Source organism: Peromyscus eremicus, chromosome 8a (genome assembly GCF_949786415.1).
Source record: "Peromyscus eremicus chromosome 8a, PerEre_H2_v1, whole genome shotgun sequence".
Classification (NCBI taxonomy): Eukaryota; Metazoa; Chordata; class Mammalia; order Rodentia; family Cricetidae; genus Peromyscus; species Peromyscus eremicus.
The window spans coordinates 85,411,544-85,438,992 of NC_081423.1; the positions used below are offsets into that span (position 1 = coordinate 85,411,544).

The 27,449-nt window shown below is 54.7% G+C and overlaps 1 protein-coding gene across 2 annotated transcripts; it reads left to right on the forward strand.

Moving 5' to 3' along the window:
• The first annotated feature begins 573 nt into the window (after window positions 1-573).
• On the forward strand, window positions 574-27,281 carry Fmnl1 (formin like 1). 2 transcript variants are annotated; one of them, XM_059271919.1, is made up of 25 exons: window positions 574-775; window positions 8,856-8,939; window positions 10,323-10,436; window positions 11,301-11,374; window positions 11,675-11,758; window positions 12,755-12,880; window positions 15,848-15,956; window positions 16,289-16,365; window positions 16,509-16,602; window positions 18,539-18,613; window positions 18,912-19,022; window positions 20,382-20,531; window positions 21,067-21,168; window positions 21,337-21,589; window positions 21,834-22,136; window positions 22,333-22,457; window positions 23,000-23,202; window positions 23,819-24,053; window positions 24,394-24,462; window positions 25,016-25,096; window positions 25,170-25,299; window positions 25,403-25,566; window positions 25,756-26,043; window positions 26,280-26,400; window positions 26,707-27,281. In XM_059271919.1, the coding sequence occupies exons 1-25, from the start codon at window positions 647-649 to the stop codon at window positions 26,796-26,798; spliced, it is 3,393 nt and encodes a 1,130-aa protein (XP_059127902.1). In that variant the 5' UTR covers window positions 574-646; the 3' UTR covers window positions 26,799-27,281. The 2 variants fall into 2 exon arrangements, with proteins under 2 accessions (XP_059127902.1, XP_059127901.1); XM_059271918.1 differs by having other exon boundaries at window positions 27,032-27,281.
• The last annotated feature ends 168 nt before the right edge of the window (window positions 27,282-27,449 follow it).

The window sequence follows — 27,449 nt, forward strand, 5'->3', positions numbered from 1 at the left end:
GCTCGGGGGTCTGCCTTCCCCAGGCCCAGGCCCAGAGACCCCCACGGCCCGGCTCTGGGCGGGCAGAGAGCTGCGGTTCTAGGACCCGGAGGCGCCTGGCGAGCACGCCGCCGTATTCTCGGCCTCGCCTGGATCTGCTCGGCTTCGGGCAGGTGCATCGGCGGCCGCCCCCTCCGCCGCAGGTGCAGGGCTCGGCAGACCCCGGCCGGCCGGCGTGCCATGGCTGCGGAGGACCCCCGGCCAGCGCCCGCGCCCGCCCCCTCCCTGCAGCCCGCCCCCCTGGGGCCGGGTGCGCGGCGGAGAACTGCGGTTTGCGCGCACCGGGAGCGGCAGCAGAAGTTCGAAAATCGCCGAGGGGGGAGCCCGCGCCGCAGCTTCCTGCCCCCGGCCCAGCCCTCTGGCCCCGGCCGCCTGCAGCCCGACTTCCTCCCCGAGCTTCGCTCGTCGCCCGCTCCCTCGGACGGGGCCGCCGCGATGGGACGCCGCACCCCGGCCCCTGCGCGCCGCTGAGCCGAGAGACGCCGAGCCCAGCCCCGCCACCCCGCCACTGCCCTTCGCCCCCGGCTCCGGGAGCCTAGTCCGCGACCCCTTGGGAAAACTGGATCTCCGAGGCTGGAGGCGCCTGGCCGGCTGGGTGGGGACCACCATGGGCAATGCGGCCGGCAGCGCCGAGCAGCCCGCGGGCCCCACCGCCTCGCCCCCGAAGCAGCCAGCCGCTCCCAAGCAACCGATGCCGGCGGCTGGAGAGCTGGAGGAGAGGTTCACGCGGGTCTTGGTGAGTGTGACCCGGTGCGCACCAGGAGCCTGGGATGACAGGGGCTCCGTACGCGTCCCCGCCTCTTGGGACCCAGGTGCCGCTTGGAGATCCCTGGCCCACCTGCTGCCCCTCCAAGGGGTGGGAGTGACAGTGTCATCTTTCAGAGTGACTTAACACTCTCCCCCCACAAAAAACTTTCTTCAGCCACCTCCAGTAAGCCTTCTTAAGGGAACCCCCACCCCATGCTCCTAGGTCCCAAGGTGTCAAAAATGTCCTGTGAGGTTGGGTTCCGAACGCGCGCAGGGTGGGAGAAGGCTGGCGCCCCCTTTTCCACTGCACGCAGGCCCAGCTGCTGGGTGCGGGTCTGGAGTGCCGCCCTTCTGCGTTTCAGGGTCAAAGATGGAAGGGGTTATAATTTAACCTCCTGGAAGCCGTAGCCCTAGTGGAGTATTTGGTTCTGGTTTGTTCTGGTGTGTCTGGCCTAGGAGTTGGACTCTCAAGTCCTCAGCTCGTGTTTCTGATCTCCCCCACCCCCCGCGCCCCGCTTTGCCCCGGAATGGGTGCTTGCATCCACCGTGGTCACCTCCCTCCTAACCACTGAAAGGGGTAACATTAGGAAGGGCCGGGTCAGGGTGGGTGGGTCACTCTGCCTTGGGGTGGAACCAAAGTCTGGATGGCTCCCCTCCCCCTTGGCTGTTACCTGCTTGGGAAATTGGGGCAGGGGATGGGATGGAGAGGGAGGAGCTGGAGTCTAGGCCCCTGGGGAGGGAGCCATCAACTCAGGCTGAGCCTGGAGCAGTCAAAGTGTTTCTGGTAGGGTGGGCACTCCAGTGCAGTCAAAGGTTCCTAAGAAGGGTGGGAGGCAGAAGAAGGGTTGGGAAGGGGGAAAGCCACTCATTTTCACTTCCCCTCTTTACCCCAGCACCCTTTCCTGCTCTCTTTTGTAGGTGGTTGCCCAGTGGTCTGTCTACTGTTAGCCATCCCTTGCTGGACACTGGGTGACAGGGTAGACTGTTTCCTCGAGGCACTTCTCAGTTTCAGTAGGCTGGTATTGCAGGTCTGAGGGTGGGCAGCCCAGGAGAGGTTCACTCTGGAAGCAAAGAAGTGCTGGACCTCTGTCCCCTCACCTCCTAGACAGCATTACTTCCCCACTTTGGCTAGCCAGGCATTAGGCTTGACTTGCTAGATCCTTTGTATGATCCCAAAGGGGCACCTCCCAACAGTTCCTGAGAATCCTGGCTCCCGTCCCCTCCAAAAAAAGGACAAGAGGAGCCTGGGCATCTCTAAGATGGGGTGGGGCCTGTCCTTGGGAAGGCAGGGCCTCTGAGGGACATTTCAGACCAGGCTAGCCTCGAACTTCCCTACCTCTCCACCTGCCCCTAACTCCCTCTTCCCCCAATCCAGACCTTGGCCAAGTTCAGCTGAGCTGAGGAAGTGGGGGAGGAGGCATGTAAGGAGCCTGAGTTAGTGATGAGGTCAGCCTGACAGGGGGGCCATGGGTCATCTTTCCCTTTTTTCGTGTGTCTATGGATAGGGGTAGGTCTGGGCCCCAATCTGTTCAGTCATGGGGAGGAGCCTTCTGAATAATTCAGACCAGTGGAAATTCCAAAAGTCAAGTGGAGATGTTCTGAAGTAAGGGTGGGACTTGACTGCCCTGGCCAGACTTATAGCTGTAGTGATGAAATGCAGCTGGGAGCCTCTGAGTGCCGGGACATGGAGGGAAGACCAGGAGATGGACCTTTCTGAGTCCAGGGCAGCAGCACACAAAGGGGTACCCATGCCTTTTGGGTCCCCTGGAACCCAATGCGTCTCTTCTTCCTGGGTGGGTAAACCCATCCTCAGGTCACATGGTTTAGAACTGGCTTTTCTAGTTCCCTGACCATCAGGGTCATGAGCCCCACCTGGATTAACAGCCTTGACCTCTGCCGGAGGCTACCCAGGGCTAAAGATTTGGTGAACCCGGGAGTCTGACAGTGGGTGTGGCTCCATGTGACCCCTACTCCTGGGGCCAGTGCTCAGTCTTTAGGTGATGTCTAGTTCAAAAAGAACCTGAAGTTGTTGTGGGGGTCCCACCCTATGGATCCCCCAATGTTGATAGGGGATCACAGTTCCCCAGTCACATGGCCCCAGGGAACCTGTCATTTCAGCTTACCCGCTTCATCCCCAGTAGGGAGCAGGATTCCAACTCCCCAAACTCTTCCTCTTCTCTTAGCCATGGCTCTCTTTTTTTATGGGTTTGGGGGTGCTTCTACCAGCCAGGCAAGGGGAGCAGAGAGATGTTTTCCCACCAAGGATGATGGGTACTACCTTCCCAAGAAGGCTGTGAGAGAGGGGGGATGCCCTGCTTAAAATGGGGATGGGGAGAAAGAGCAGGTCGAGCCAGGGTTTTTGGCTGCTGCCTTAGCAACCGTGGAGGAACCGTGGCTGCCCCACTACACAGGCCTGCTATGGTGGTGGGCACACCAGCCAGGCAGGCTCCTACGCTCATGCCCAAGGCTGGGTGTCTTCCAGCACCTCCCTGTCTTCTCTGAGAGTCAGGCAGAGTGAGGGGTTGGCATGGCAAGCCACCCTGTCCAGGACTGCCAGGAGTGCTACGTATGTGGCTGGCCCCGGTGATCTGCCTGTGGCCCCGGGGTAAAGGAGTAAGGGAAAGTGCCTGGGGATGCCTGTGTGAAGCTGAGTGATACTGTATGCAGGCGGGGCTGCACTATGAGGAGAGGAGTTTGCTCTAGCTCCCTGAGGGGCTCTTGCATCCAGGACATGGGCACTTTTTCAGGCAGTATGAGACAGTCAGGACAGCCAAGCGGAATATAGGTCCTTGGTGTTCTACCTCCCGCTTCTGGGGCTGGTGGTGAAGAGCAGGTTGGACATCTCTGCTTTGCTGGTCAGTGGCAGAGGTGTCACTCTGGTGCTTGGGGTGTCACTCAGTCCCTGTGCCTCTGGACTGTCTCCACAGTGGATCTCACTGGGGTGTGGCCTTGTGGCTAGATGCTGGGTTGGGCAAAGGCCGGAGCTGACATTTCCAGCAGGCAGGGCTAGCACATGCTGACCTGAAATGCAGGGGTGTAGCGGGCATGATTCACAATGGCATCTAGGGTCAGCTGGATGAGATGAGCAGGAGCAGGTGGGTTTGCCCTTGGGGCCACCTCTGCCTTTTTCTTGGGAATACAAAATTCTGGAAGGTGGCTTGGGTCTCCCTGCCTTTGAAGGGGTTGGCGTTCGGGATCATGCGGCGGATGGATGAGTTTCATCCTCGTCGCTTATTTCACGGGCGACCTTGGACAAGTTCACCTCTCTGAGCTCCAGCTTTTCATACATGTAAAAGAGGATAACAGGTATGTGGCGACCTCCTAGGATCGCTGACGTAAAAGATTAAGCAGAGGGCTCAGTACAGACCCTACCAAGGAGCACATACTCCCTACAGTGCACAAGGGGAGCTGTCCTGGGCTTCTCCATCCTGAGGCCCTTTGCCCCTCCCCCACCAGGCTGCCAGCCTTATTGAGTCACCCCCAGGTCCTCAGCTATCACAGGCCAGGCGGCCTCCTTGCCATTGCACAGGTTAGAAGCAAGGAGGCCTAGACCAAAAACTGCCTGGTGGCCGGAAACCACGAGAGGGCGGGCCCAGCTCTCCTGCTGGGTGGAGTAGCACGGTGCTAACGGTGGCAGCAGCCGCGGTGTGTGCACACACGAGAAGGGGTTGGGAGGCCTCTACTTCCCTACACGGATAGTGTGCTGGGGGGGGGGGGGTTCCCCCTGTGAGTAAGAACTCAGTGTGGGCAACAACAGGAAGTGTAGGGTGCTGGGTGGCAGGAAGCTACTGTGGCTGTTCCTGGTTTCTCATTCGGGGGATTGGGGCTAGGGCTGTCTGTAGCCAGGACCCCAGTACCCCTTACTTTGGGGCGGGGGGAAACCAAACAAACTTTGAGTTTTTTAAACCACATTGTCAGCTAGGTCTCCTCGGGCAAGTGACTTAATATCTCTGTGCTTCTGTTTCCCATCTGGGAAGTGGGGTGATCGCAGCAGCTGGTTTGCTTGTTGATGTTTAAATGAGTTGATAATAGATCTACAATACTTGGAAGGGAACTGCGGCCTGAGAAGTGTTTAGGGGATATTAATTATTGTTGTTGTCGTTATTCTCTTGTTAGTCTGGATTATATGGGTGGCCAGGTGTGATGTCCTGGCTCTCACTCACCTCTGACCCTGGAGGAACTAGTATCTTTTGGGGTTCTCAGCTCCTGATGCAGGATGGGTTACGACATAGTTTCCTCTAAACCTGGGACTGCTTGTAAGAGCGCCTGCAAGTCTGTGTCCGGGATTTTAAGTGATGGATGCAACTGATTGTTTCTGCATATGTGCGGACAGCTTGAATGCCAAGGTTGGGACCTGATAGGGAGGGGGAGGGGCGGTGGCACAAACAGGCCTGGAGGGCGCCTTGGCATTTGGCCCTGTCATGCTGAGCTCCCCGGGTTACCTGACACTGGAATTGGGGTCCACTTTCAGGAGCTTCCTGGACCTCAAGGGGCTGGGCTGTGAGGAAGGGGTGGGGTAGTGGGATGGAGTCTAGATTCTGTGCAAATTGAAAGTGAAATTGTAGGGTGTGGCAGTGTCCAGATGTGTCCAGAGTCTTCAGTCTCCTGGGACAGTGTCTCGGAAGTCAACAAGGCAGACAGTGCCAGGAGCACAGGCTCATAGCATGAGTTTGCAGGGGCTGGGCCGTGAGGACCTCACAGTCTAATAGGAATATGAATGAAATCAGTACCATTTATTATTATTATTATTATTATTATTATTATTATTATTATTATTATTGTTTTTCAAGATGACGTTTCTCTGTGTAGCCCTGACTGTCCCAGAACTCTCTCTGTAGACCAAGCAGGCCTCAAACCCAGAGATCCACCTGCCTCTGCCTCCCAAGTGCTGGGATTAAAGGTGTGTGCCACCACCACCCGGTTCCTATTTATTTATTTTTTATACATTCTCTATGTAGTCCAGTCTGGCTTCAGACTTGGAGCTAGAGCTTCCTGTCTCTGGCTCCAGAGTGTTGGGATTGTACTAGGCCTATGCCAAATGGCAAGTATCAGCTCCTTTGCTTGGCCACACCCCATCCAATTAACCCCATCTGCTTCCTCACCTGGCCTGAAGCAATAGGACTGCAGGGAAAGGGCCAGGACAGGTTTGGCCAAACTTTGGAGCCAGCTTTGGGCAATCCAGATGTTTTCACAACATCTCTGCTCACTTACCATCCCCCCCTCCCCTGACCTTGAATTCTTCTGTGGACCCCTCCTGTCTCCTGTGCCCCACATTTGTGAGATGCCCCTTCCTGACGGTGGGGCACCAGAGGACGTTATTATATCAAAATATAGCTTCTGAATATTGCCAGGACTCTGGGAGTAGGAGGCGGGCCAACCTGTGCCCATTCTGTGGAGGAGGTAGCTGAGGCTGACAGGCCAATAAGTGGTTAGACTAGGTGGACCCAGAGCCCACCTCGGGGGAACTTAGCTTCAGTACCTCTGCATCACATCCGCTCTCCTCCATCCTCTCGGGAGGCAGATGGACCACTCGTACGTGTGGACTAGCCCTTCCTGTCCTATTTGGACAATGTCAGCCAGCCTTTTGTAATCCCCCGGCACCTGCTCACTGTGCTAACAACCCCTCGCTGAAGGCCCTGGTATGGGACTTGGCTCCTAGCTTGAGGGTGGCCCTACCTCACCCCGAGTGAATGGCATTTGCTGGCCCATCTCCTGCTCCCTGGATACCCTGTTCCTTGGTGGGCACAGCCACAGCCGGGGAGCAGCTGCTAATGAGTGCTCAGCGCTGTCAGAGCTATTTCTGATTTCTGAGCCTAAATTTAGATTGTCTGGCAGGCTGGCACGTGGGCCTGGGGCCTGAAGAGTCCCAGGTAGGGAAGGGGTAAAGGGGCACCCTGCCTTCTGCCATTGTTGAGGCAGGTATACCCAGCGGCCCCATGCGGAGGTTGTCTGTCCCTAGCACTAACCCTGGAGTGGCCCTGAGGGTCTGAACTAGGGCTGTGGCTCAGGCCAGTCAGCACCCCTGCCCCCACCCCTCCCCCCTACCCCCCACCCCCTACCCCTCCGCTTACTGGTTTCCTAGGGTAACCTTGGGCAGGTTGCTGAATTAGTTTGTGCCTGCGTCTGTGAAATGGGCGTATAAACAGTGCCAGTGATGGCGGTCAGGACAAGAGGAGGTCAGTGTCTGGCATGGAAGTCATTTAGGTACGGCTGGTTGTTTAACCTGACGATGGGCTTGTTACTGAAATTAGAATTACTGCTAGGTGGTCGTGGCGCACGCCTTTAATCCCAGCACTCTGGAGGCAGAGGCAGGCGGATCTCTGTGAGTTGGAGGCCAGCCTGGTCTACAGAGCGAGTTCCAGGACATAGTGAAACCCTATCTTGACAAACAAACAAACAAAAATGAAGTACTACTGGGCCATTCCAGAGCCAAACAGGTCTCCAAGGTAAGTGAGACCTCAGACATCCCACATCAGAGAGGCTGTCCCTCTAAGGCTCAGGACCGTGGGCTCAGCATCCTCCTCCTTCCCCTCCTCTGTACTGGCCCCAGCTCCAGGGTCCTGGCAGGCCCGGCTCCCACTTCCTCTTTCTCCAGCCTTGCTTGCACCTCAGCCCCCCTAGCTCTGTCTCTGTCGGGTGGGGATAGATCAGACAGACAGAGAGGAAAAGTGGCTTCCGAGGCCCCCTGAAGTAGCGTAGGCCCCACCCCACAGCCTCCAGACCCCTTTTGGAAAGGCCTGGTCTGCTGCAGTTCCCTCCGGCTAGGCTGGCTTTCGCAATGGGGACAGGGATGACGTACCTCAGTCCCTGGCTGGCGTGTGGTGGGTGGGCAGTTTCACCTCACAAATAGGGCCCCAGCCGGAAAGCTTAGGCAATGGGGGCTGATCATACCCAGCTTCCTGTTCTCCGTGGATGAGTCAAGGCAGTGATTTTGGGGTGAGGTCTGGCCAGAGCCCCAGACCTAACCCTGCCACCCAAGAGAGGAAGCTAGCTGAGGAGTCTGGAGTGGGTGTGGTTCCGTCTCTGCTCCAGGGATGGCCTCTTCTCAGAGCCAAGGGTCAGAGAGTAGCCTGAGCTACCAGAGTGGGTGGCAGACAATTCCCAGACCTTGGGGCTTCCTATATCCCCAGTAGAGATCCACACTAAACTGGGAGCTCCAGGAGGGCAGGAATTGGCATTGGGGGACTGACATATAGTTAGATTTCTATTAAATGAGGTTTCCTGGACTGGGGTGAACTGGTCTTGTTTTCTAGGTCTGTTGGGCTTGTCCTTAGGGACATGGGGACCCCTGCTTTTGGCAACACCCACTTAAACCCTGGCTGTACTGTACGTCTCATCTGACGTGTGGTGACAAGAACGTGCAGCTAGGGGAAGAGGCCCTGGGGAGAGTCCTGCTGATGTATCTTAGATCCTGGGGTGTGTGTGGGAGAGTCCCAGCCTGGGCCACCAGAACCACAGGCCCCGGGTTCTGCCTAGTCTGCGGTAGAATGGCTTCTATCCCTAAATTCCCCCCACCTCTGCCGCTGTGACACGTCTTTCTGGAACTCCCTGGTGACTGACACACTGCCCTAAGCCCCTTCAACCCTCTGAGCCTAGTCTGTGCACAAAGTGTCTGGTGACATGTGGGAATGAGACCCTGCCAGCAGGTCCCAGCCGGGCCTGTATGGAGATGGCTTCCCCGTTAGATGGGGGTAGAGATCATGTCTCCTTAGCTCCCGTGAGTAAAATGGAGCCTAGAGGTGTTGAAGGTCCCTGAGGAATGTACCCACTTGCCTCATGCCAGGTGTGTCAGGAAGGTGATATGGATGGTGGCAGGGCCTAGTCAGTCTTAGATTCTGAATCCCCATCCCCCCACCCTGTCTCTTTCCAGCTTGGGCCCCGGGGCCTAAGGGACGGTGGCCTACCTCTCTGGGTCTCAGTTTTCTCACTGGACACCACTGCTTATCTGTTAAGATGAGAGGATGTACGTCTTTGAGGGAGCTTTGTGGACTCCCTGAAGATGCTTGTTCTCTCCTTCTTGGTTATGGGGGAGTCCTGGACTCAGGGGCCTTTGTCTTCCACCTCCCCAGAACTGTATGAACTTGCCTCCAGACAAGGTCCAGCTGCTGAGCCAGTATGACAATGAGAAGAAGTGGGAACTCATCTGTGACCAGGTGGGTGTGCTGGGAAGGCTCACCTGCCCTTACCTCTGCTTTTGGGGCACCCTGCTCTGAAGACGCGGGAGCTGGCAGGAGAGGGGCCCCGCCCCGCCGTGCTGCCCAGGGGATACATCTACTGAGGTGATGGGGGGCCCTCGTAGGACTCTATCCTCCCTTGCAGGACCTGATCAGAAACTTTAGGGGGCATCAGCAGGGTGTGTCCTAGAGACCTGGCAGCGGCTGCCCTCTCTGCTCCGCACACCTGGGGACCTAGGGCCTCGCGCATGCTAAGCAAGCGGCCTACCACTGAGCTATGGCCACAGCACTTGAGTTTTTGTGTCTGGTTTTCAAACCCAGTCTTACTCTATAGCTCAGGCTGGCTTCAAAATCATGTTCCTCTGCCTTAGCTTCCAGAGTACTGGGATTATGTACAGGCGTGGGTCTCCCTGCCCGGTGGCTTGACTCTCTTACCCTGGGCTGAGAAATGGAGGAAATGTCCCTGGGTTTAGCCAACTGGAGGGGGAGGAAGGAGCAGGTCCAGTTCCATGGGCTGCCTCATCCCTCCAGCTGCTGGGGGCCCAGAGAACTCTTGCCTCATGCAGGGGTGGAGGTGGGTGGAGGCTGGTTGCTGCAGGGTCATCTAGAAGAAGAGGTAGGAGCTGCTTTTAAGCAGAGGCCTGGAGGCTGGCGGGTAGGGAGTTGGAGAGAGGAACCTCCCACTCTCCAGGACCCAGCGAAGCCTTCCACTAATGGACTGGGTTGAGATATACCAGCTGGGCATCCATCATGGCAGAGTTGGGGGTGCCCTAACGCCTCTGCGGTTGTCGTAGGTGTCCCTGTTAAAGGGCACTGCCTGGATTCTCAGAGGGTAGACTCAAAGACTGCAGAGTAGAAAGTGGGAGAGGGTATCTGGGTACATCTGAGGGTCTTGGGCTGGGAAGGATAGGAGCCTTGGGGGTGGGGGAGTGTCTCTGCTGTGGTCCTTGCCTCTGCATGAGGGACTAGGGCAGCGGAATACAGGCAAAGAGCGCTCACAGGTTCCCATCTATGCAGAACATCTGTTCTGAAGATGGCCTGTCTACCTGCCAGGGAGCTGGCTCCAGGTTGAACTTTCCACTCTAGTCCAGGAAGAGCAAGACAGGCCTGAATGAATAACCCAAGGCAGGGCCTCCGGCAGGACTGGCCTTAGTCCCCTGGCCCCAGGAGAGGCACAAACCAGGCCTGAGGCTAAGGTTTTCCATATGTCCAGAGTTTGTACTTTTGGTGTTCCAGAAGCAGTGTAAGACAGCCTGAGACTTCAAGGCTGAGCTGAGAAGGGGGTGTTGGGAGGAAAACTACCCAGTGGTCTTTGGGTTGCTATGACCGCCGACTCTCTGTACACTCCATCCATCTCCCCAGGAGCGGTTCCAAGTCAAGAATCCCCCTGCAGCCTACATTCAGAAGCTGAAGAGCTACCTGGATACTGGTGGGGTCAGCCGAAAGGTAGCAGCTGATTGGATGTCCAATCTGGGGGTACATATCTCCCTTTCTATTCTGCCCCCTTCCATCTTGTACTCTAAACAGCTGGGGCAGCCATGTATGTCTTTTTTGTGGCCTTGTGTGAGTTCATGTATAAGTATGTATATATAATTTAATTATTGGGGACTGAGCACCCCAGGCAGGCTCTCTCATAGACTCATGTATGTATCTTACATGTACTTACATGGTCATTCCTTTGTGTATTTCTATTGTGTGTGTACACATGTGCACTCTGTTTATTCATGCATAGATAGATGTACATGGTGGATGTATGTATTTTGAGGTTTGTAGATATGTTTGTTCTCATGTGTATCCCTGAGTCTATGTATAGGAGAAAGAGAGAGAGGGAGAAAAATGAGTGTGTGTATACCCATACGTAAACAAATGGGTAGGCACCCTATGTGTACATATCCAGGGTCTTCTGGGTGGATGTGCAGCTTGTGTTTGATGTGTCTGTGTCCAGTATGTTTGTGTAGAGATGTGCCTGTGTGCGTGTATGCTATAATCTCTGTATGGAGGTATGTCTGTGTACTCTGCGTCTTCAAACGTGTGTGGATATACCCTCCACGTCGGAGGGGGGGCATGTAGTCCACGACTGTTCATCCTGCTGGGCAGGTGTGTGGAGGTGGTGGGGGAGGCTAAACGTGAAAGGCCGTGAACGCATAGTGGGGGTGGGTACTTCTGGCTGCAGTCGCAGGACTGTGGGAGTCTGAGCGCATGGTGTGGGTGCATACTTCTGGCTGCTGCCTCAGGACTGTGGGAGTCTGAGCGCATGGTGTGGGTGCATACTTCTGGCTGCTGCCTCAGGACTGTGGGAGTCTGGGCCCCACCCACAGACTCCTCGTTTTTGGCCCCCAGTTTAAGAGGCGAGTCCAGGAGTCTACGCAGGTGCTTCGGGAACTGGAAACTTCCCTGAGGACAAACCACATTGGGTGAGTTTAGGAAAACTCTGCCTCCTGGAAGCCTCTGGGGCTTTCCAGCCCCTCCATCATAGGCTAACCTTGTGGACCATTTCCTTCCTCCATGCTGCCTGTGCTGGACTTCCACACACAGCTGGGCTGTGGGTCCTGCTCTGGCCCTCAGCATCCCCTGGTATCCCTGAGTCTCTTGAAGATGGGGGATGGTGTTATGTTCTGGGGCGAGGGCACTCAAGGGCTTTTGCTTTGCGTGCTTGTTGCTCACTTGGGCAGAATTCTTTCTGGCTGCAACTCATGGAACCTTGTCCTCTGCAGGTGGGTGCAGGAGTTTCTCAATGAAGAGAACCGTGGCCTGGATGTCCTGCTTGAGTACCTGGCCTTCGCTCAATGCTCTGTCACGTAAGCTCGTGTCTCCAACCCTCAGGCTGCCCCTCAGAGTCCTGATTACACATTCCTAGGCCTCAGCTAGCCCTCTGAACAGGAACTGATCTCTTGCCCTGTCACAGAACAGTTGGACTTGGCCCTGGGCAGTGGTTCTTGGGAAGGCCTGTCCTCAGCCAGAAGGGACGTTCCTACCCCCTTCACCTTGCTCAGCATAGAGTCATGGATGAGCCAGGCTGTGGTGGTCCAGATCTCTAATCCCAGCACTTGAGAGGCAGGGACAGTCAGATCTCTGTGAGTTCTGGCCAGCCTGGGCTACAGAGTGAGGAGCTGTCTCAAAACAAAAGCAAAAACAAACATGAGAGCTGTAGCAGGAATCTTAAATGTCCTTATTAATAAAATCAAACCTGAGCTAGATATTGGGGTGAACACTGTAAGATCAGAAAAACAGAACAAGCCACAGCTAACCTCACCTGGCCAACTTCTTAGCTGGTCTTGTTTCCTCAGACAGGAAGCTTCTGTGTTCTCATCCCAATGGCTCTCAGCTGAACTGCTGCTTGAAAGCCTGAGCGCTTAACCAGCCAAATGCTTAACCAGCCAAATGCTTCTAGTTTCTGGTCCTCACGCCTTATAAACCTTTCTGCTTTCTACCACCACTCCCTGGGATTAAAGGCTGCTTTCTGGAATTAAAGGCGTGAGTCACCATGCCTGGCTGTTTCCAATGCATCCTTGAACTCACAGAGATCCAGAGGGATTTCTGTCTCTGGAATGCTAGGATTAAAGACGTGTGCTAACATTTTCTAGCCCAAGTATCTTGTGGCTTTTCTGTTCTCTGACCCCAGATACGTTTATTAAGGTACACAATATTTTGGGGAACACAATACCACCACAGAGAGCCATGAATGAACATAGCCTCCTCCTCCTGCCTCAGTCTCTCCTGCAAATCTCTGCCTAGCATGTCCCTCTGCCCCCATTTAAGGGTCCCCTGTGGGGCTCCTTCCATCGCATCTCTAGGTATGACATGGAAAGTACAGACAACGTGGCCTCGAGTGCAGAGAAGAGCAAGCCCCTGGATCAGTCTGTGGAAGACCTCACCAAGGCACCACCCTCATCTGTGCCCAAAAGTCGCCTGACCATCAAGTATGTGGGGCCCCAGATGGGATGATGGGAGAGTGGAGGACGGGGCCACACACTGCCACATCTAACCAGGACCCCAACGGACCGTGGGAGGTGTAGTTCAGCATGGGGGATCAGAGTCTTGGCTTGTGGACACAAGTATATTAAATCTTCAGGTGCAGGCACCTAGAGACTAGGATCCGAGGGGACTGGAATAAGGAGAGGGCGTGGGGGTTGGTAGGATCCCTTTGCACCCATCTAACCCCTTGTTTCTTCCTATGCGGCCTCCAGGTGCCCCCCTTCTCCCCGGTACGTAGTCACCTGGGGGCAGGTGCATGCTGGGCCGACTCTGTGGGGTGGTGGGTTGGAAGACGCAGTCAGCTGAGTTCAGCTGCTGCAGATTGGTTTCCTCATCCTGACAGGATGTTCTGCCATCTTGTTGGGAGGCAGGGAGGGGGAGGAGATGACCCTGGAGCACTGGCTTCCTGTGTTGGGTCTGAGGGACCAAATGTATGTTTATCTATTTGTGTGTGTGTGTGTGTGTGTGTGTGGTACAGTGTGTGTGTGTGTGCCAATAGCTGATCCAGCTAAGCATGGCTTGTAGATGAGTGCTGGGGATTTGAACTCAGGTCTTCTTTCTTTATAGCAAGTGATCTTACCAACTAGCCATCTCCACAGCCCCGTAAAATACATGTACATACATATCTATGTGTACACACACACACACACACACACACACACACACACATACACACACACTATCATTGGGACTTGCATCCAGGGCTTCAGGCATTTTAGGCAAGTACTCTTACACTGAGCTACACCATCAGCCTGGACCAACTGTATATTAGGCCCTAAGATCTCACATTGTTTCTTTCCTTCATTCATTCACTTAACAAACATTTTTTTAGACACTTACTAGATATACTTCCTAAATAGCACCTATTAGTGGTAAGTGCTCACAAGACAATTCATCCTGCTTTCGGGGGCCACAGTCTCGCGGAAAGGCAATTTAGTGTGGAGCATAATCACAGAGATGTGACCTGCATCCCTGAGAAGGGAGGTGGCCATTGCTTGTGGGTACTAGGAAGATTTCCAGAAGAGGTGACACGGGAATGACGTCTGACGGATGGACAGATGGACAGATGGACAGTAGCCTCAGAGCAAGCGATGGGGATGCGGGGAGCAGCATGAACAAAGACTGAGACACTTTTGAGCAGTGATAGGAAAGGCAAGCAGCAGGGAGGACTCAGTTGGAGAGGTGGAACTGGCTAGCGGGGCTTAGAGAAGTTACAGAAATGTCGTGAAAACCTCAAGAGTAGCAGAAAGCACACTCGGTATACTCCTACTAGGTGCCAGGCTGGAGCGGATCACATAGTCCCAACAAGCCTGTGAGGAAGGTATTCTCGAGGCTGAGGAGACAGTCAGTAAAATGCTTGCCCCGTAAGCAAGAAGGCCTGAGTTGAGTCCCTGGCACCCCTGGAAGAAGTTGGGTACGGTGGTATGAGCTTGTAACCCCAGACTGGAGAGGCGGGGACGAGAAGATCCCCGAGGCTCAGTGGCCAGACAGCCTAGCCTAACTGGCGAGCACCAGGTCCCAGTGAGAGACCTTGTCTCAAAAGAACAAAGCAGGGGCTCGGGAGACCACTTGAGGGGGTTAAGGGCTTCTGCGCAAGCTCGCGGACCTGAGTTTGGATCTCTAGCAGCCGTGGAAAAATCGGGCACAGCTGCACGCACCTGTGTGGGCGCCCCTGTGTGGGCCCGCCTGTGTGGGCGCGCCTATGTGGGCGCCCCTGTGTGGGCGCCCCTGTGTGGGCGCCCCTGTGTGGGCGCCCCTGTGTGGGCGCCCCTGTGTTCTCAGTGCTGGGGAGATAGACGTGAGGACTGCTGGAACTTGCTGACCTGCCAGTCAGTAGACATAGAGTGTTTTGGGTTTAATAAGAGACCCTGTCTCAAAAACAAATAAAGACTGACAAAGGAAGATACATGAAACCTCTGGGCTTCACATGCACACTGAAGTGCACACACACATGTGTGCATGCACATACCACATATACACACACACACACACAGAGGAAATGCATAAGCACTCACACACACACTTGCACACACATGAAATGTATACACATGTACACACCAAGAAGGTATCTACCATTGCTGGGTATGGCGGTGTAAAGCTGTGAAGGAGGCCAGCCTGGTCTACTTGAGACCTTGTCTCATTCCCCCTGCCTCCCCCTGTGTGGAACTAATGCTGCCATTCCCTTTACAAGGAAAGTGAGGTGCAGGGAGATCAAATGCTCCTCTACTAAGTGGTGAGCGGCAGTGTTCTTGCATCTAGGCACTTGAGTTTAGTCCGCCTCTCAAGATGGAAGATGAGCCCAAGTGGTTGTGAGCGCCACCTTGTGGAGACATTTCTGGTGTCTCGCTATTTCCAAGCTTTGCCTTTGGTGGGCTTTCCATTCACAACACAGCTCTACTCCCTCTCTCCCAACCTCCCTTCCTCCTCCTCTCCCTCCTCTCCCTCCCTCCTCCTCTCCCTCCCTCCCTCCTCCTCCCCCTCCCTCCCTCCTTCTCTCCCTCCCTCTCTTTTTTCGCCTTTGAGTCAAGCTCTCATGTAACCTAGGCTGGCCTCAAACTCCCTATGTAGCCAAGGCTGGTCTTGAACCCCAATCCTCTTGCCCTTACTTCTCAAATACTGGAATTACAGGCACGTGCCACCATGCCTAGCTCACAGCAGCCCTTTTAAAAACCAAGTCTTTGAAAGGACCTTTGCTTCCTTTAACAACCCTTACCACCACACCCCCGTCCCCAGCATGCCGGCCCTGAGGAAGGCTACCTGCCTTCAGCTGGTCTGTCCGGTTGGGTAGATAGTAAACCGTGGCTTAGAGTTCCAGATATGTCCCCCTCACTCCAAAGGACATTTTACTGGTGTGTGGAACAGGAAGCTGGGGATTGGGGCTGTGACCCTGCTGCCTCTTCCACATCCACCAGGCTGACACCGGCCCACAGTAGGAAGGCCCTGAGGAATTCCCGAATCGTCAGCCAGAAGGATGATGTCCATGTGTGCATCATGTGTCTGAGAGCCATCATGAACTACCAGGTCAGCTGTGGCGTGGGGTTGGGGCCTCAGGGAGCTGGCTTGTCCCCATGGGGCCTGTATAAGCTACTGCCTGATCTCTGTGAGTTCAAGTCCAGCCTGGTCTATAGAGCGAGTTCTAGGACAGCCAGGGCTACACAGAGAAACCCTGTCTCAAAGACAAAAGAAAAAAAAAAGAAAGGAAAAAAAAAAAAAGCTTGGCTTCTTAAGAGTTTATGGCTGGATCTGAAGAGCTTTGGGCATTAAAGGCCAGAACAGCATGGCCCAGACTATGCTGAGGGTGTTGGCAATCTCGGGGACCTGCCTGGAGGTGCTGACCTCTCCTCTCTCCCCAGTCCGGCTTCAGCCTTGTTATGAACCACCCAGCCTGTGTCAACGAGATCGCTCTGAGCCTTAACAACAAGAACCCCAGGTGAAGTCTATGCCCTAACTGCTTCTGTGCTTGCAAACTCTGTCCCCTATCCCCAGGACTGCTGCCCACCCCACCCCAGCTCCCCTGTCCTCAGGTCCCTGCCACCCCTGCTGCGGGGACTAGCCTCCCCCTTCTCTTTCCAGAACCAAGGCTTTGGTGCTGGAGCTGCTGGCAGCTGTGTGCCTGGTGCGGGGAGGACACGACATCATTCTTGCAGCCTTTAACAACTTCAAGGAGGTACTGGGTCCGCCATCCCAAACCTACTTGCCCTTCTGGTACTGCTTGGAGTCTGGTTGCCGGAAGTTGTGGCCTCTGATAGGGCATCTGAGTGCTGGGATAAAAGGTGTACGCCACCACGCCCAGCCAGTCAACCAGTCTTTAAGGCAGGATATGAGTTAAGCATGTTGGTACAGGCTGTAATCCCAGAGCCAGGAGGATTAGGACTTCAAGATTATCACTGGCTATATAGTGAGTTCAAGACTAGCCTCTAGGCTCCAAAACCCAAAACCCTAGGTCTCTGTGAGTTTGAGGCCAGCCTGGTCTACAGAGTGAGTTCCAGGACAGCCAAGGCTGCACAAAAAAAAACCCTGTCTAGAAAAATCAATCAAACAAACAAACAAAAACAAAAACAAAAAAAACCCCAAACTTATGCCAAAACAAAAACCAATCCAACATAAACCCTGTCTCAAAAAAAAAAAAAAAAAAAAAAAAAAAAAAAAAAAAAAAAAGAGAGAGAGAGAGAAAAAAAAAGGGCTGGCTGGATACGTTCATTCATTCTTTCATAAATGTTTGCCGAGGGCTGACTATATACCAGGCACAGAAGCAGGCCCTTAAGATACATCAGTGAGCAAAAGAAATGAAAAGGCATGAGAGGGCTGGGGTAATGGTACTCGTTCAATAAAGTACCTGCTATGCATACATGAGGACCTGAATCCCCCAGCCCACATAAAAAAGTCAGGTTTGCCAGGCGTGGTAGCACGACTTTAATCCCAGCACTCCAGAGGCAAGGGCAAGTGCATCTTCATGAGTACCATCCATGGCTACATAGCAAGACCATGTTGCACAAACAGAAAACCCAGGGGCTGGAGAGATGGCTCAGTGGTCAAGGGCACTTGTTCTTGCAGAGGACCCTGGTTTGATTCCCAGATCAAAAGGCAACCCACAACTGTCCACAACTCCAGTTCCAGGGCATATGATACCCTTTTCTGACCTCTGTAGGCACCAGGCATGCTTGTATATACATGCAAGTATACACTCACATACCTAAAATAAAATAAATAAATCTTTAAAAAAAATAGAGCCAAGTTTAGTGGCATGTGATTGTAATTCCAGTGCTGGGGAGACAGTGACAGGCAGTTCTCTGGAGCTCACGGTAGTCAGTCAAGCCTGCTCTGTGAGCACCAGGCCACCGAGACACCCTGTCTCTGAACACAGTGTGAAGCTGGAGAGACAGCTCTGTGGACCTGGGTTCGGCTTCCAGCAGCTACATCAGGAGGCTCACAACTGCCTGCAACATCAGTTCCAGGGTATCCAGTGCTCTCTGTGGCCTCTGCAAACACCCACACTCACATTTTACACATATGTTTATGCAGGAACACATGTAGTAAATAAATATTTTTGAAAAAGGTGGATTTGAGCTGGCGGTGGTGGTGCACACCTTTAATCCCAGCACTGGGGAGGCAGGTGGATCTCTGAGTTTGAAACCAGCCTGGTCTATAGAGTGAGTTCCAGGACAGCCAAAGTTACACAGAGAAACCCTGTCTCAAAACAACAACAACAACAACAAAAGATAGATTTGCTTCTGAAGACCTTGGTTTGATTCCTGAGGTTGACCTGAGGCTTCTACACACATATGCACATATATATGCGTGCACATGCCTATAATGAAAAGTCAGGGAATCGCTTATCAATGAGTGACTATGTTGTCTTAGAAAATGCTATGTGTTAAGGGGGAAAGGGTTGCCACAGGAGAGGGAGCTGCTTGTAGGGAAGGCCTCGCTGAGAAGTTGAAACTTGACTGGTCACAGCTTTGAAGATGCTGGGGGATCGGGAGTGGTGGTTCTCTTTGCCAGCACACCCCGTGGTGAGGACAGTGGGAGTGCACCCCAATGCGAGTGCAGCCAGAGTGGGGTGTGTGACCCATTATTTAGTGACCTCCGTTCTCCCTCTCCAGGTGTGCGGGGAGCAGCACCGCTTTGAAAAGCTGATGGAATATTTCCGGAATGAAGACAGTAACATTGACTTCATGGTGAGCTTAGAGCTGGTGTGTGTGTGTGTGTGTGTGTGTGTGTGTGTGTGTGTGTGTGTGTGCTGAGGATTGACTGGGCCCTGTTGCATGCTGGGAGCAGCTGAGGACCTGGGTGGCTGGGCTCAGGGCTTTGCTGAGTTGTCGTGGGAAAGGGTAGATGTCGGGGGAGTAAGGACCGGACCAAGAGGACCTGAGGGTTACAAGACCAGGCTAGTGGAATGTGAACTGTGGAGAGGGAGGGAGGCTTGGGGACAAATAGGAAGTGGAAGAGAGCAGCACCGGTGTTCCTGGCCCCCAGGTGGCCTGCATGCAGTTCATCAACATCGTGGTACACTCAGTGGAGAACATGAACTTCCGTGTCTTCTTGCAATATGAATTCACCCACCTGGGCCTGGACCTGTACTTGGAGGTGAGCCTTGCATCACACCCCTGGCCCCCTGACTGAATTACCCACCCACTGTGGAGTATGTAGTTATGTATGTAGTATGTAATTAGCAGGTTTTGAGTTCAAATCCTGGCTCTGAGAGCTGGGTTTGGTGATACATGCCAGCAATCATATCACTTGGGAGGCCAAAGCAAGAGGGTCTCAAGTTCAAGTTCAGTCTGGGCTTTCCTCTTCCCTCTTCCAAAATGGTAAAAAAAAAAAAACCCCAAAACCCAAAAAACCCCACCCACAAATAAACAGAATCCTACTCTGCTGCTTGCTAGCCCTGTGACCTTGCACACATCTGTTCATCCTTCTGAGTCTGTTTTCCTGTCAATCACAGAGGTGATAAAGACTCTAAACATGTAGAGACCCTGGCACATGATGGATACCTAGTATAACATCTGTCACCGAGGTCCTGGAACAGGCTCAGGTGGCTCTGGATGTGACCCAGGAGCATCAGCTGAGTCAGGTGCCCTGACACCAGGACATGACAGGGAGCCCAGAGATACACATTGGGGGGCTACCTCAGCCTGAGTCTGGGTGTTGGGAAGAGGGAACAGAGGAACGGGTGAGCAGAGAAGCCAGAGCTTCTGGCCTGGTTCCTTTGGGAGGCTTTCTAGAGGGGCGGGGCCTTTGGGATTGGATCTCCTAAAGCTAGGACTGGCAAACACCAAGAGGAGGCGAGGCCGGTCTAGCCACACAGTAGAATGAGATACATCTGGAACAAGGAAAGCAGTCTGACCTAAGCTCCAGCATGGCTGAGCCTTGAAAGAAGAGAGAAGCCAGAGGTGACAGGCTGAATAGAGGGCTGGAAAGATGGTCTAATGATTAAGAGCACTTACTACTCCTGCAGAGGACCCGGGACCCTCTGTGGTTCCCAGCACCCATGTCAAGTGGCTCACAGTCTCCTGTAACTCCAGTCCCAGGGGGTCAGATGTGCTCTCCTGGTCTCCGAAAACATCAGAACTCATGTGGTGTCCATCAGCGCTCACAGGGACACACATACATAAAAATCCCTGAATAGTATATGACTTTTAAAAATAAGAAATGTCCAGAATGGCTAAATCCATAGAGGCAGAAAGTAGATTCATGGCTGCCGGGAGGCTGGAGAGGAGATAATGGAAAAGAAACCCTACCTGGCCTAGAGTTTCCATTCGGGGTATTGAGCTTTTAGAAAAGAGGTAACACATCTTAAAATAGTGAATTGTGTGGCATGTGAATTATATCAGTAAAAATAAAAAGCTAACTAGAGCCCAAGTACTCTGGGTTCTAGTGGTGGTGGTTGGATAGACTCCCCGCCACCACCTCAGACCTCACCGCGCTCCTGCTGTCTGGGGACAGAGGCTCCGGCTCACCGAGAGTGACAAGCTGCAGGTGCAGATCCAGGCGTACCTGGACAACGTTTTTGATGTGGGGACCCTGCTGGAGGACACAGAGACTAAAAATGCAGTGCTGGAGCACATGGAAGAGCTGCAGGAGCAGGTGGCACTGGTGAGAACCGACCCCACCCTAGTCCATCATCACACAGTGGGCCCGCAGGAAGGCTGCCTCGGGGCTCCTCCTGTGCAGCGAGTACTGAATGGAAGACATAGTTCTGGGTGTAGATTGGAGGCGGCAGTCTGCCTGGGCTCTGAGTTTGCCCTCGATCCAAATCCGGAGTCCTTTTTAGTGTCTTTCTCAATGAGTCTTCGGGGAGCGCCCACACTGCGTGGGACTTGTGCGCAAGGCAGGCACCTCCTCCTGGCGCAGATTCCAAACCCCGACTCCAGTGAACTAGATTCTGGGGTCCCTCTCAGTACAGTCTTCTCCCCTACCACCTTTCTGTGCACTGGTGCCTCGGTTTCCCCCTCTTCCTTTATCTGGGTTCAGGTGCCAGGCTTGGCCCACCCTTGGCACGCTGGGCCAAGCGGATGTGGGAGCCACCCCCAGCCCTCCAGGCAGGCTTGCCTGATGCCGCCCCCTCACCCGCGGCGGCGGTGCCAGTGCCTGGCCGCGGGTGGTAGCTCACCATGTGCTGGTGCCACAGCTGACAGAGCGGCTTCGGGACGCAGAGAACGACTCCATGGCCAAGATCGCTGAACTGGAGAAGCAGCTAAGCCAGGCCCGCAAGGAATTGGAGACCCTGAGGGTGAGCTGTGGGTGTGGGCTGGGCCAGGCTGGGGTGTGGGCCGGGCCAGGCTTCCCAAGGAGACTTCTCGGCTTGTCATCCCAGTATATCCCAGAAGAGGATGGGGCGGGGTTGCTCTATGCCAGAGAGCTTGCCGGTGGGCACTAATCCTTCTCCTGGGGCTCGCAGGAGCGTTTCAGCGAGTCAAACCCCATGGGCACTGCCAGACGCATCCCTGAGCCTGAGAAAGTGCCTGCCCCTGCCGTGGTGCGACCTTCAGCTCTCGAGCTTAAAGTGGAGGAGCTTGAGGAAAAGGGGTTAATCCGAATCCTGCGGGGGCCCGGGGATGTCGTCTCCATCGAGATCCTTCCAGGAGCGGTGGCGACACCCAGTGGTGACAGCGCACCAACTCCGGGGGTGCCCACTGACTCTCCTAGCCCAGGTGCACAGTTGCTTCATGCTGGGGGAGAGAGACCAGGGCAGGGAAGGGTATCGTGGGGGATATACCTGGCTGTGAAAGATAAGGAGGTTGGGATTGTGGGCATGGTACAGGTACACGCAGGTGGGTTGAAATGGGTTCGGGATGCACGCATTGGGCAGGGAGGTGGCAGGGACCCCCCTCCCCACGCCAAGAAGTTGACGAGTTTCTCCCACGCCCTCGCTGGGCTCACATCTCCCGCTTGCAGCAGAGTCGGTTCCCGGAGCAGCATCACCACCACCACCACCGCCGCCACCACCACCACCACCCCCACCACCCCCACTACCTAACCTCCAGTCCCCGCAGGAAGCCCTTCCCTCTGCACCCCCGCCGGCCCCGCCCCTCCCAGGCTGCGCAGAGCCTCCACCGGCACCACCGTTGCCTGGAGACCTGCCGCCCCCACCCCCTCCACCCCCACTTGGTACTGATGGGCCAGTACCACCCCCACCCCCACCCCCTCCGGGAGGGCCTCCTGATATCCTTGGAGGACAAGGCCCAGAGATAGGCCCAGGTAAGTGGGGTGGACTATCTCAGATCTTCTAGGGCTGGTGGGGAAGCGGAGCAGGCCCCCTCCCATCCCCCGGGGGTGTCCTCCAGGACCCTCTCTACCTAGGAATCTCCTCCTGCCTCCTGCCTGTCTTGTTAGGCCTGGCTGGGTTAGTTCCCTCCAGTGTCTGCACTGCTCACCACCTCCTTCCTGCTCCCAGGGGTGAAAGCCAAGAAACCCATCCAGACCAAATTCCGGATGCCACTGCTGAACTGGGTGGCGTTGAAACCCAGCCAGATCACAGGCACTGTCTTCACTGAGCTCAATGATGAGAAAGTGTTGCAGGTGAGTGGGCACCAGAGAGCTGCAGGGTCATGCTGGGCATAGGGGTGCTCATCTCCTTCAGGATGGGGACGCCCAGGGCGTGAGCTTTAAGACCCTGGGTTGGTGCATCCAGGAGGCAGCATCCTGACCCATGCAGGCTCTCTTCTCCCCGAGTGTGGCCTCTCCTTTCTGCCCAGTCCCACAGACAACTAAGGCCTGGGCTCTTCTGATTCTAGTTTCACCTTGGGATGGGTTCCCTGTCCTCTGGGCCATCTGTTTTCTCTGCCTGGAATAGTCTCCTTCACTGCTGGCTGCTCCGCCCTTCCTTCAGCTTTAATGGCCGGGAATCTGGGTCCTCTGTTGTGTTCTTCTCCGTCACACCTTTCTTGTGTCTCCCCTGTATCCCCTGTCAAGGCTGTGGTCGCTAAGCTCACTGGCTATTCTGTCCAACGGTGTTCTGTCAGGCTACACTAACGAGCTTAGCTCTGGACACAGTGTTGAGCCCAGAGCGCGGGCAGATCTTGGCTCCACTCAGCCTAGTACTCCCTTCCTTGCATTCCTAGGAGCTGGACATGAACGACTTTGAGGAGCAGTTCAAGACCAAATCTCAAGGCCCCAGCCTGGACCTCAGCACTCTGAAGGGGAAGGCAGCCCACAAAGCTCCCACCAAGGCAACACTCATTGAGGCCAACCGGGCCAAGAATTTGGCCATCACCCTGCGCAAGGGCAACCTAGGGGCAGACAGAATCTGCCAGGCCATTGAGACGTGAGTACCTGTGCTGGGGTATGGCCCAGTCTTCTTGCTAGGCTAGGATCATCAGGCAGAGCTTAGTAAGAACCCCAGCAGTAGCTGGGCGGTGGTGGCACACGCCTTTAATCCCAGCACTCGGGAGCCAGAGGCAGGCGAATCTCTGTGAGTTCTAGGTCAGATTGGTCTACAAAGTGAGTTCCAGGACAGCCAGGGCTACACAGAGAAACCCTGTCTTGAAAAACCAAACCAACCCCCCCACCAAAAAAAAAACCAAAACAACAACAACAACAAAAAACCCACCAGTGAGACAGAATCCACCAAACTTCACACCAGTCCTGGTCAGGGAACATCGTCCTCATTTCCTTGCCAAGAAAACTAAGACTGTACATGCCCAGATTGAGACCTCCCCACTCGCTTCCTGCTTCTGCCCAGCATGGGCACCCAGGCCAAAGGAGTTATATATAGCATCTGCCAGTGTTGTATGATAGGACCGAATCTTCCCCTGACTCCTGTCTCTGGTTCTCTGAAGCTGTCTACAAAACTAAATGTCGACGGTTGTTTATTCAGTCATTTTCTCTGGGACTTGTAAGTATGGGACGACACCCACTCTCCCCTCTGTTTCCTCATGCAGGTATGACCTTCAGACTCTCAGCCTGGATTTCTTGGAGCTGTTGACCCGCTTCCTGCCCACAGAGTATGAGCGCAGCCTCATAGCCCGCTTCGAGAAGGAACAGCGGCCGATGGAGGAGCTGTCAGAGGAGGACCGCTTCATGCTGCGCTTCAGTCGCATCCAGAGGCTGCCAGAGCGCATGAACACGCTCACCTTCCTGGGCAACTTTCCAGACACGGCCCAGCTGCTCATGCCGGTATGGGCAGGATGGGCAGGGTGGTGTGGTGGAGCCTGGGCTGGGGGTAGGGAGGGAGCATCTCTGAGCTCAGCTCCCAAGAGGGCAGCTGGGGCTGGGCGGTGGTGGCGCACACCTTTAATCCCAGCACTCGGGAGGCAGAGGCAGGTGGATCTCTGTAAGTTTGAGGCCAGCCTGGGCTACAGAGTGAGTTCTAGGAAAGGCACAAAGCTACACAGAGAAACTCTGTCTTGAAAAACCAAAAAAAAAAAAAAAAAAAAAAAAAAAGACGGCAGCTGGGAGTATTTGATCCTCCTGCTAGGGGAGGCTCCATCTTACCTCATCTTCATCCCACCCTTAGCAACTGAATGCCATCATTGCAGCCTCAATGTCCATCAAGTCTTCTGACAAGCTTCGCCAGATCCTGGAGGTGAGAGCCCAGGGGAAGGGACCGGGAAGCAGGGCCTATCCTTTCCTGGTCTAAGGAGCATAAAAAGGGAGAGTTAGGTCCTATCCACCTGGAGTATAGCGAAGATGATGTTCCCATTTCTCACATGCATGCTCTAATAGACAGGCTAAGGTGGGAGGTGGGTTTAGGCAACAGTAACACCGGCCATGCCTGTATAGTGCACCTGAGTTTCTGCTCCAGGGCTCAGTCCCTCTGGGGACTGCTTTGGGAGAGCTATGGTAACTGCTCCTACTCAGTGGCGTGTCTGCAGACCAGAATAAATGGCCGTCAAGGGATTGAGGAGGGAGATGTTGGCAAGCCAGTTTTGGGGTAGACTAATGGGGTGTACTCATGCTGTTAACAGTGTACACACAAGATGTATATACAGGCTGCATGTGTCATGAACTGAAGGGTCCACTCAGGAGGGCCTGAGTGTGAGGGCTGATTTCTTGCTACTTTTCTTCCTTTCCGGGAAATATTCTTCTAGGGATTTTTCCAGCCTGGATCTCATTGAGTCTCTCTCTGCCTTTCCCAGATTGTCCTGGCTTTCGGCAACTACATGAACAGCAGTAAGCGAGGGGCAGCCTATGGTTTCCGACTTCAGAGTCTGGATGCGGTGAGAAGGGGCTCCTGGCCTGGGGTCTGGAGTCTGGTTGGTGGCCCATGGCTTATAACAGATCCTTGTCCAGTTGTTGGAGATGAAGTCGACTGACCGAAAACAGACATTGCTGCACTACTTGGTGAAGGTCATCGCTGAGAAGTACCCACAGCTCACGGGCTTTCATAGCGACCTGCACTTCTTGGATAAGGCAGGCTCAGGTACAGGGGTCTTGGGCCACTCATGTGGGTTAGGAAGGGACACTACAGGGTATTAACTGTGTGCGTGCCGCCTGATCCCCTGACTCCATGCTGTCCGTTCCAGTGTCCCTAGACAGTGTCCTGGGGGACGTGCGCTCCCTGCAGCGAGGCCTGGAGTTGACACAGAGAGAGTTTGTGCGGCAGGATGACTGTGTGGTGCTCAAAGAGTTCCTGAGGGCCAACTCTCCCACCATGGACAAGCTGCTGGCAGACAGCAAGACCGCTCAGGTGGGTGGGGGAACACAGGAGCACCGAAGCCTTAGGGGTAGAGGTGTGGAGCCAAGGCCTGGAGGGGTGTCGCCACGGGTGGAACCCTGGGAGGATGGGGGAAGAGTAAGGGACCACCCTGAGTGGAAGAAGGGACGTGGTATGCTGAGGGGCACGGAGCACAGCCAAGCTGACGGGTTGTGCTTGCAGGAGGCCTACGAATCGGTAGTGGAGTACTTCGGAGAAAATCCCAAGACCACGTCCCCCTCCATGTTTTTTTCCCTCTTCAGCCGTTTCACCAAGGCCTATAAGGTACCGGTGCCTGATGCAGTGGGAGGGTTGGGGACTGCTTCCGGCCCAGGTGGGACAGGGAAGGAGGAGGGGCTATCCTCACCACGACCTGCCTGGTGCCCTCAGAAAGCAGAGCAAGAGGTGGAGCAGTGGAAGAAGGAGGCAGCGGCGGATACCTCAGGCAGGGAAGAGCCTCCAGCACCCAAGGTAAGGCAGCTGTCCCCGCGCCTGGTACCGGGGTACAGGACTTTGTAGCATCCCGTTCACCCTCTCGTCTCACCCCTACACCTTCAGTGTTGAGATAGATCCTGCCCAAGGATGAGTAAGTGGGTTTAGGTTCCTTCTGCTTTTCGCTGGCCATCCTTGCTGTGAGGAACTGCACAGATGTTCTAGAGTAGGTGGGGTGAGAAGTACCCTAAAGTTAGAGTTGTTCATCTCCTCAGTCTCCACCCAAGGCCAGGCGGCAACAGATGGACCTCATCTCTGAGCTGAAACGGAAGCAGCAGAAAGAACCACTCATCTACGAGGGTGACCGAGATGGGGCCATTGAAGACATCATCACAGGTGAGGGCGGCGCCACGTCTCCGTCCTGCCTTCAGTCTGTACTGACATCCTTTTTCTCTTTCTCCCTGTCACACTGAGGGGTCTGCTGCGTCCCCGAAATGCCAGTCTCACTGTGTAGCCCTGGCTTACCTGGAACTTGCTGTATAGACCAGGCTGGCCTCAAACTCAGAGATCCTCCTGCCTCTGCCTCTGCAGTGCTGGGACTGAAGGCGTAGGCCACCATACCTGTCCTCCATGCCTCTTGCTACCTTTTCTGTTTTTCTTTTGTTTTCTCTCTCTCTCTACCTTCTATCCCCAAAATCTCAGTGCTCAAGACAGTGCCCTTCACTGCCCGCACCGGCAAGCGGACATCCCGGCTCCTCTGTGAGGCCAGCCTGGGAGAGGAGATGCCCCTCTAGTTCCCAGGTACCTAGACAGCATGGCCTGTGATTCCAGTGCTGGCACAACTTTGGGAACTTGGGGGGGCCAAACATGCCTCCCCATCCGGGGCCACTGCATGCTGGGATGTTTTAGGGGTGGTGTTTATGGCTGAGGTATATCAGTGTCCCCTTCCACGTGCACAAAACCAAATCCTTAGAAAGATGAGCCTGTGCCCTGGAGCCTGGGCAAATGTGTCTCTTTTGGCTTCCAGATCTTCGGAACCAGCCCTACATCCGTGCAGACACAGGCCGCCGAAGTGCTCGCCGGCGACCCCCGGGACCCCCACTGCAGGTCACTGCTGACCTCTCGCTGTAGCCACTGTGTCCGCTGGTGGATTCTGTAGGGCCGTAGGCAGGCTGGAGCTCAAGGAAGATGGTCCTTAGCTTGGCTGGGTCGAGCATCAGCTCCTCGTGCCGACTACAAGCCTTGAAGCCCCTCACCCCACCAAAAAAAAAAAAAAAAAAAAAAAAAAAAAAAAGCTGCTCGCAGCATCCTCTCCCTCCAATAGCCATACTTAGCCTGAGCGCGAGCCTGGTCTATAACTTATAAAGCGCACCGCGCCGCTGCCCTAGCCCGAAGGACTCTCCTTGAACCTTATTTTTATACAAGATTAATAAAGATGTTTGCAA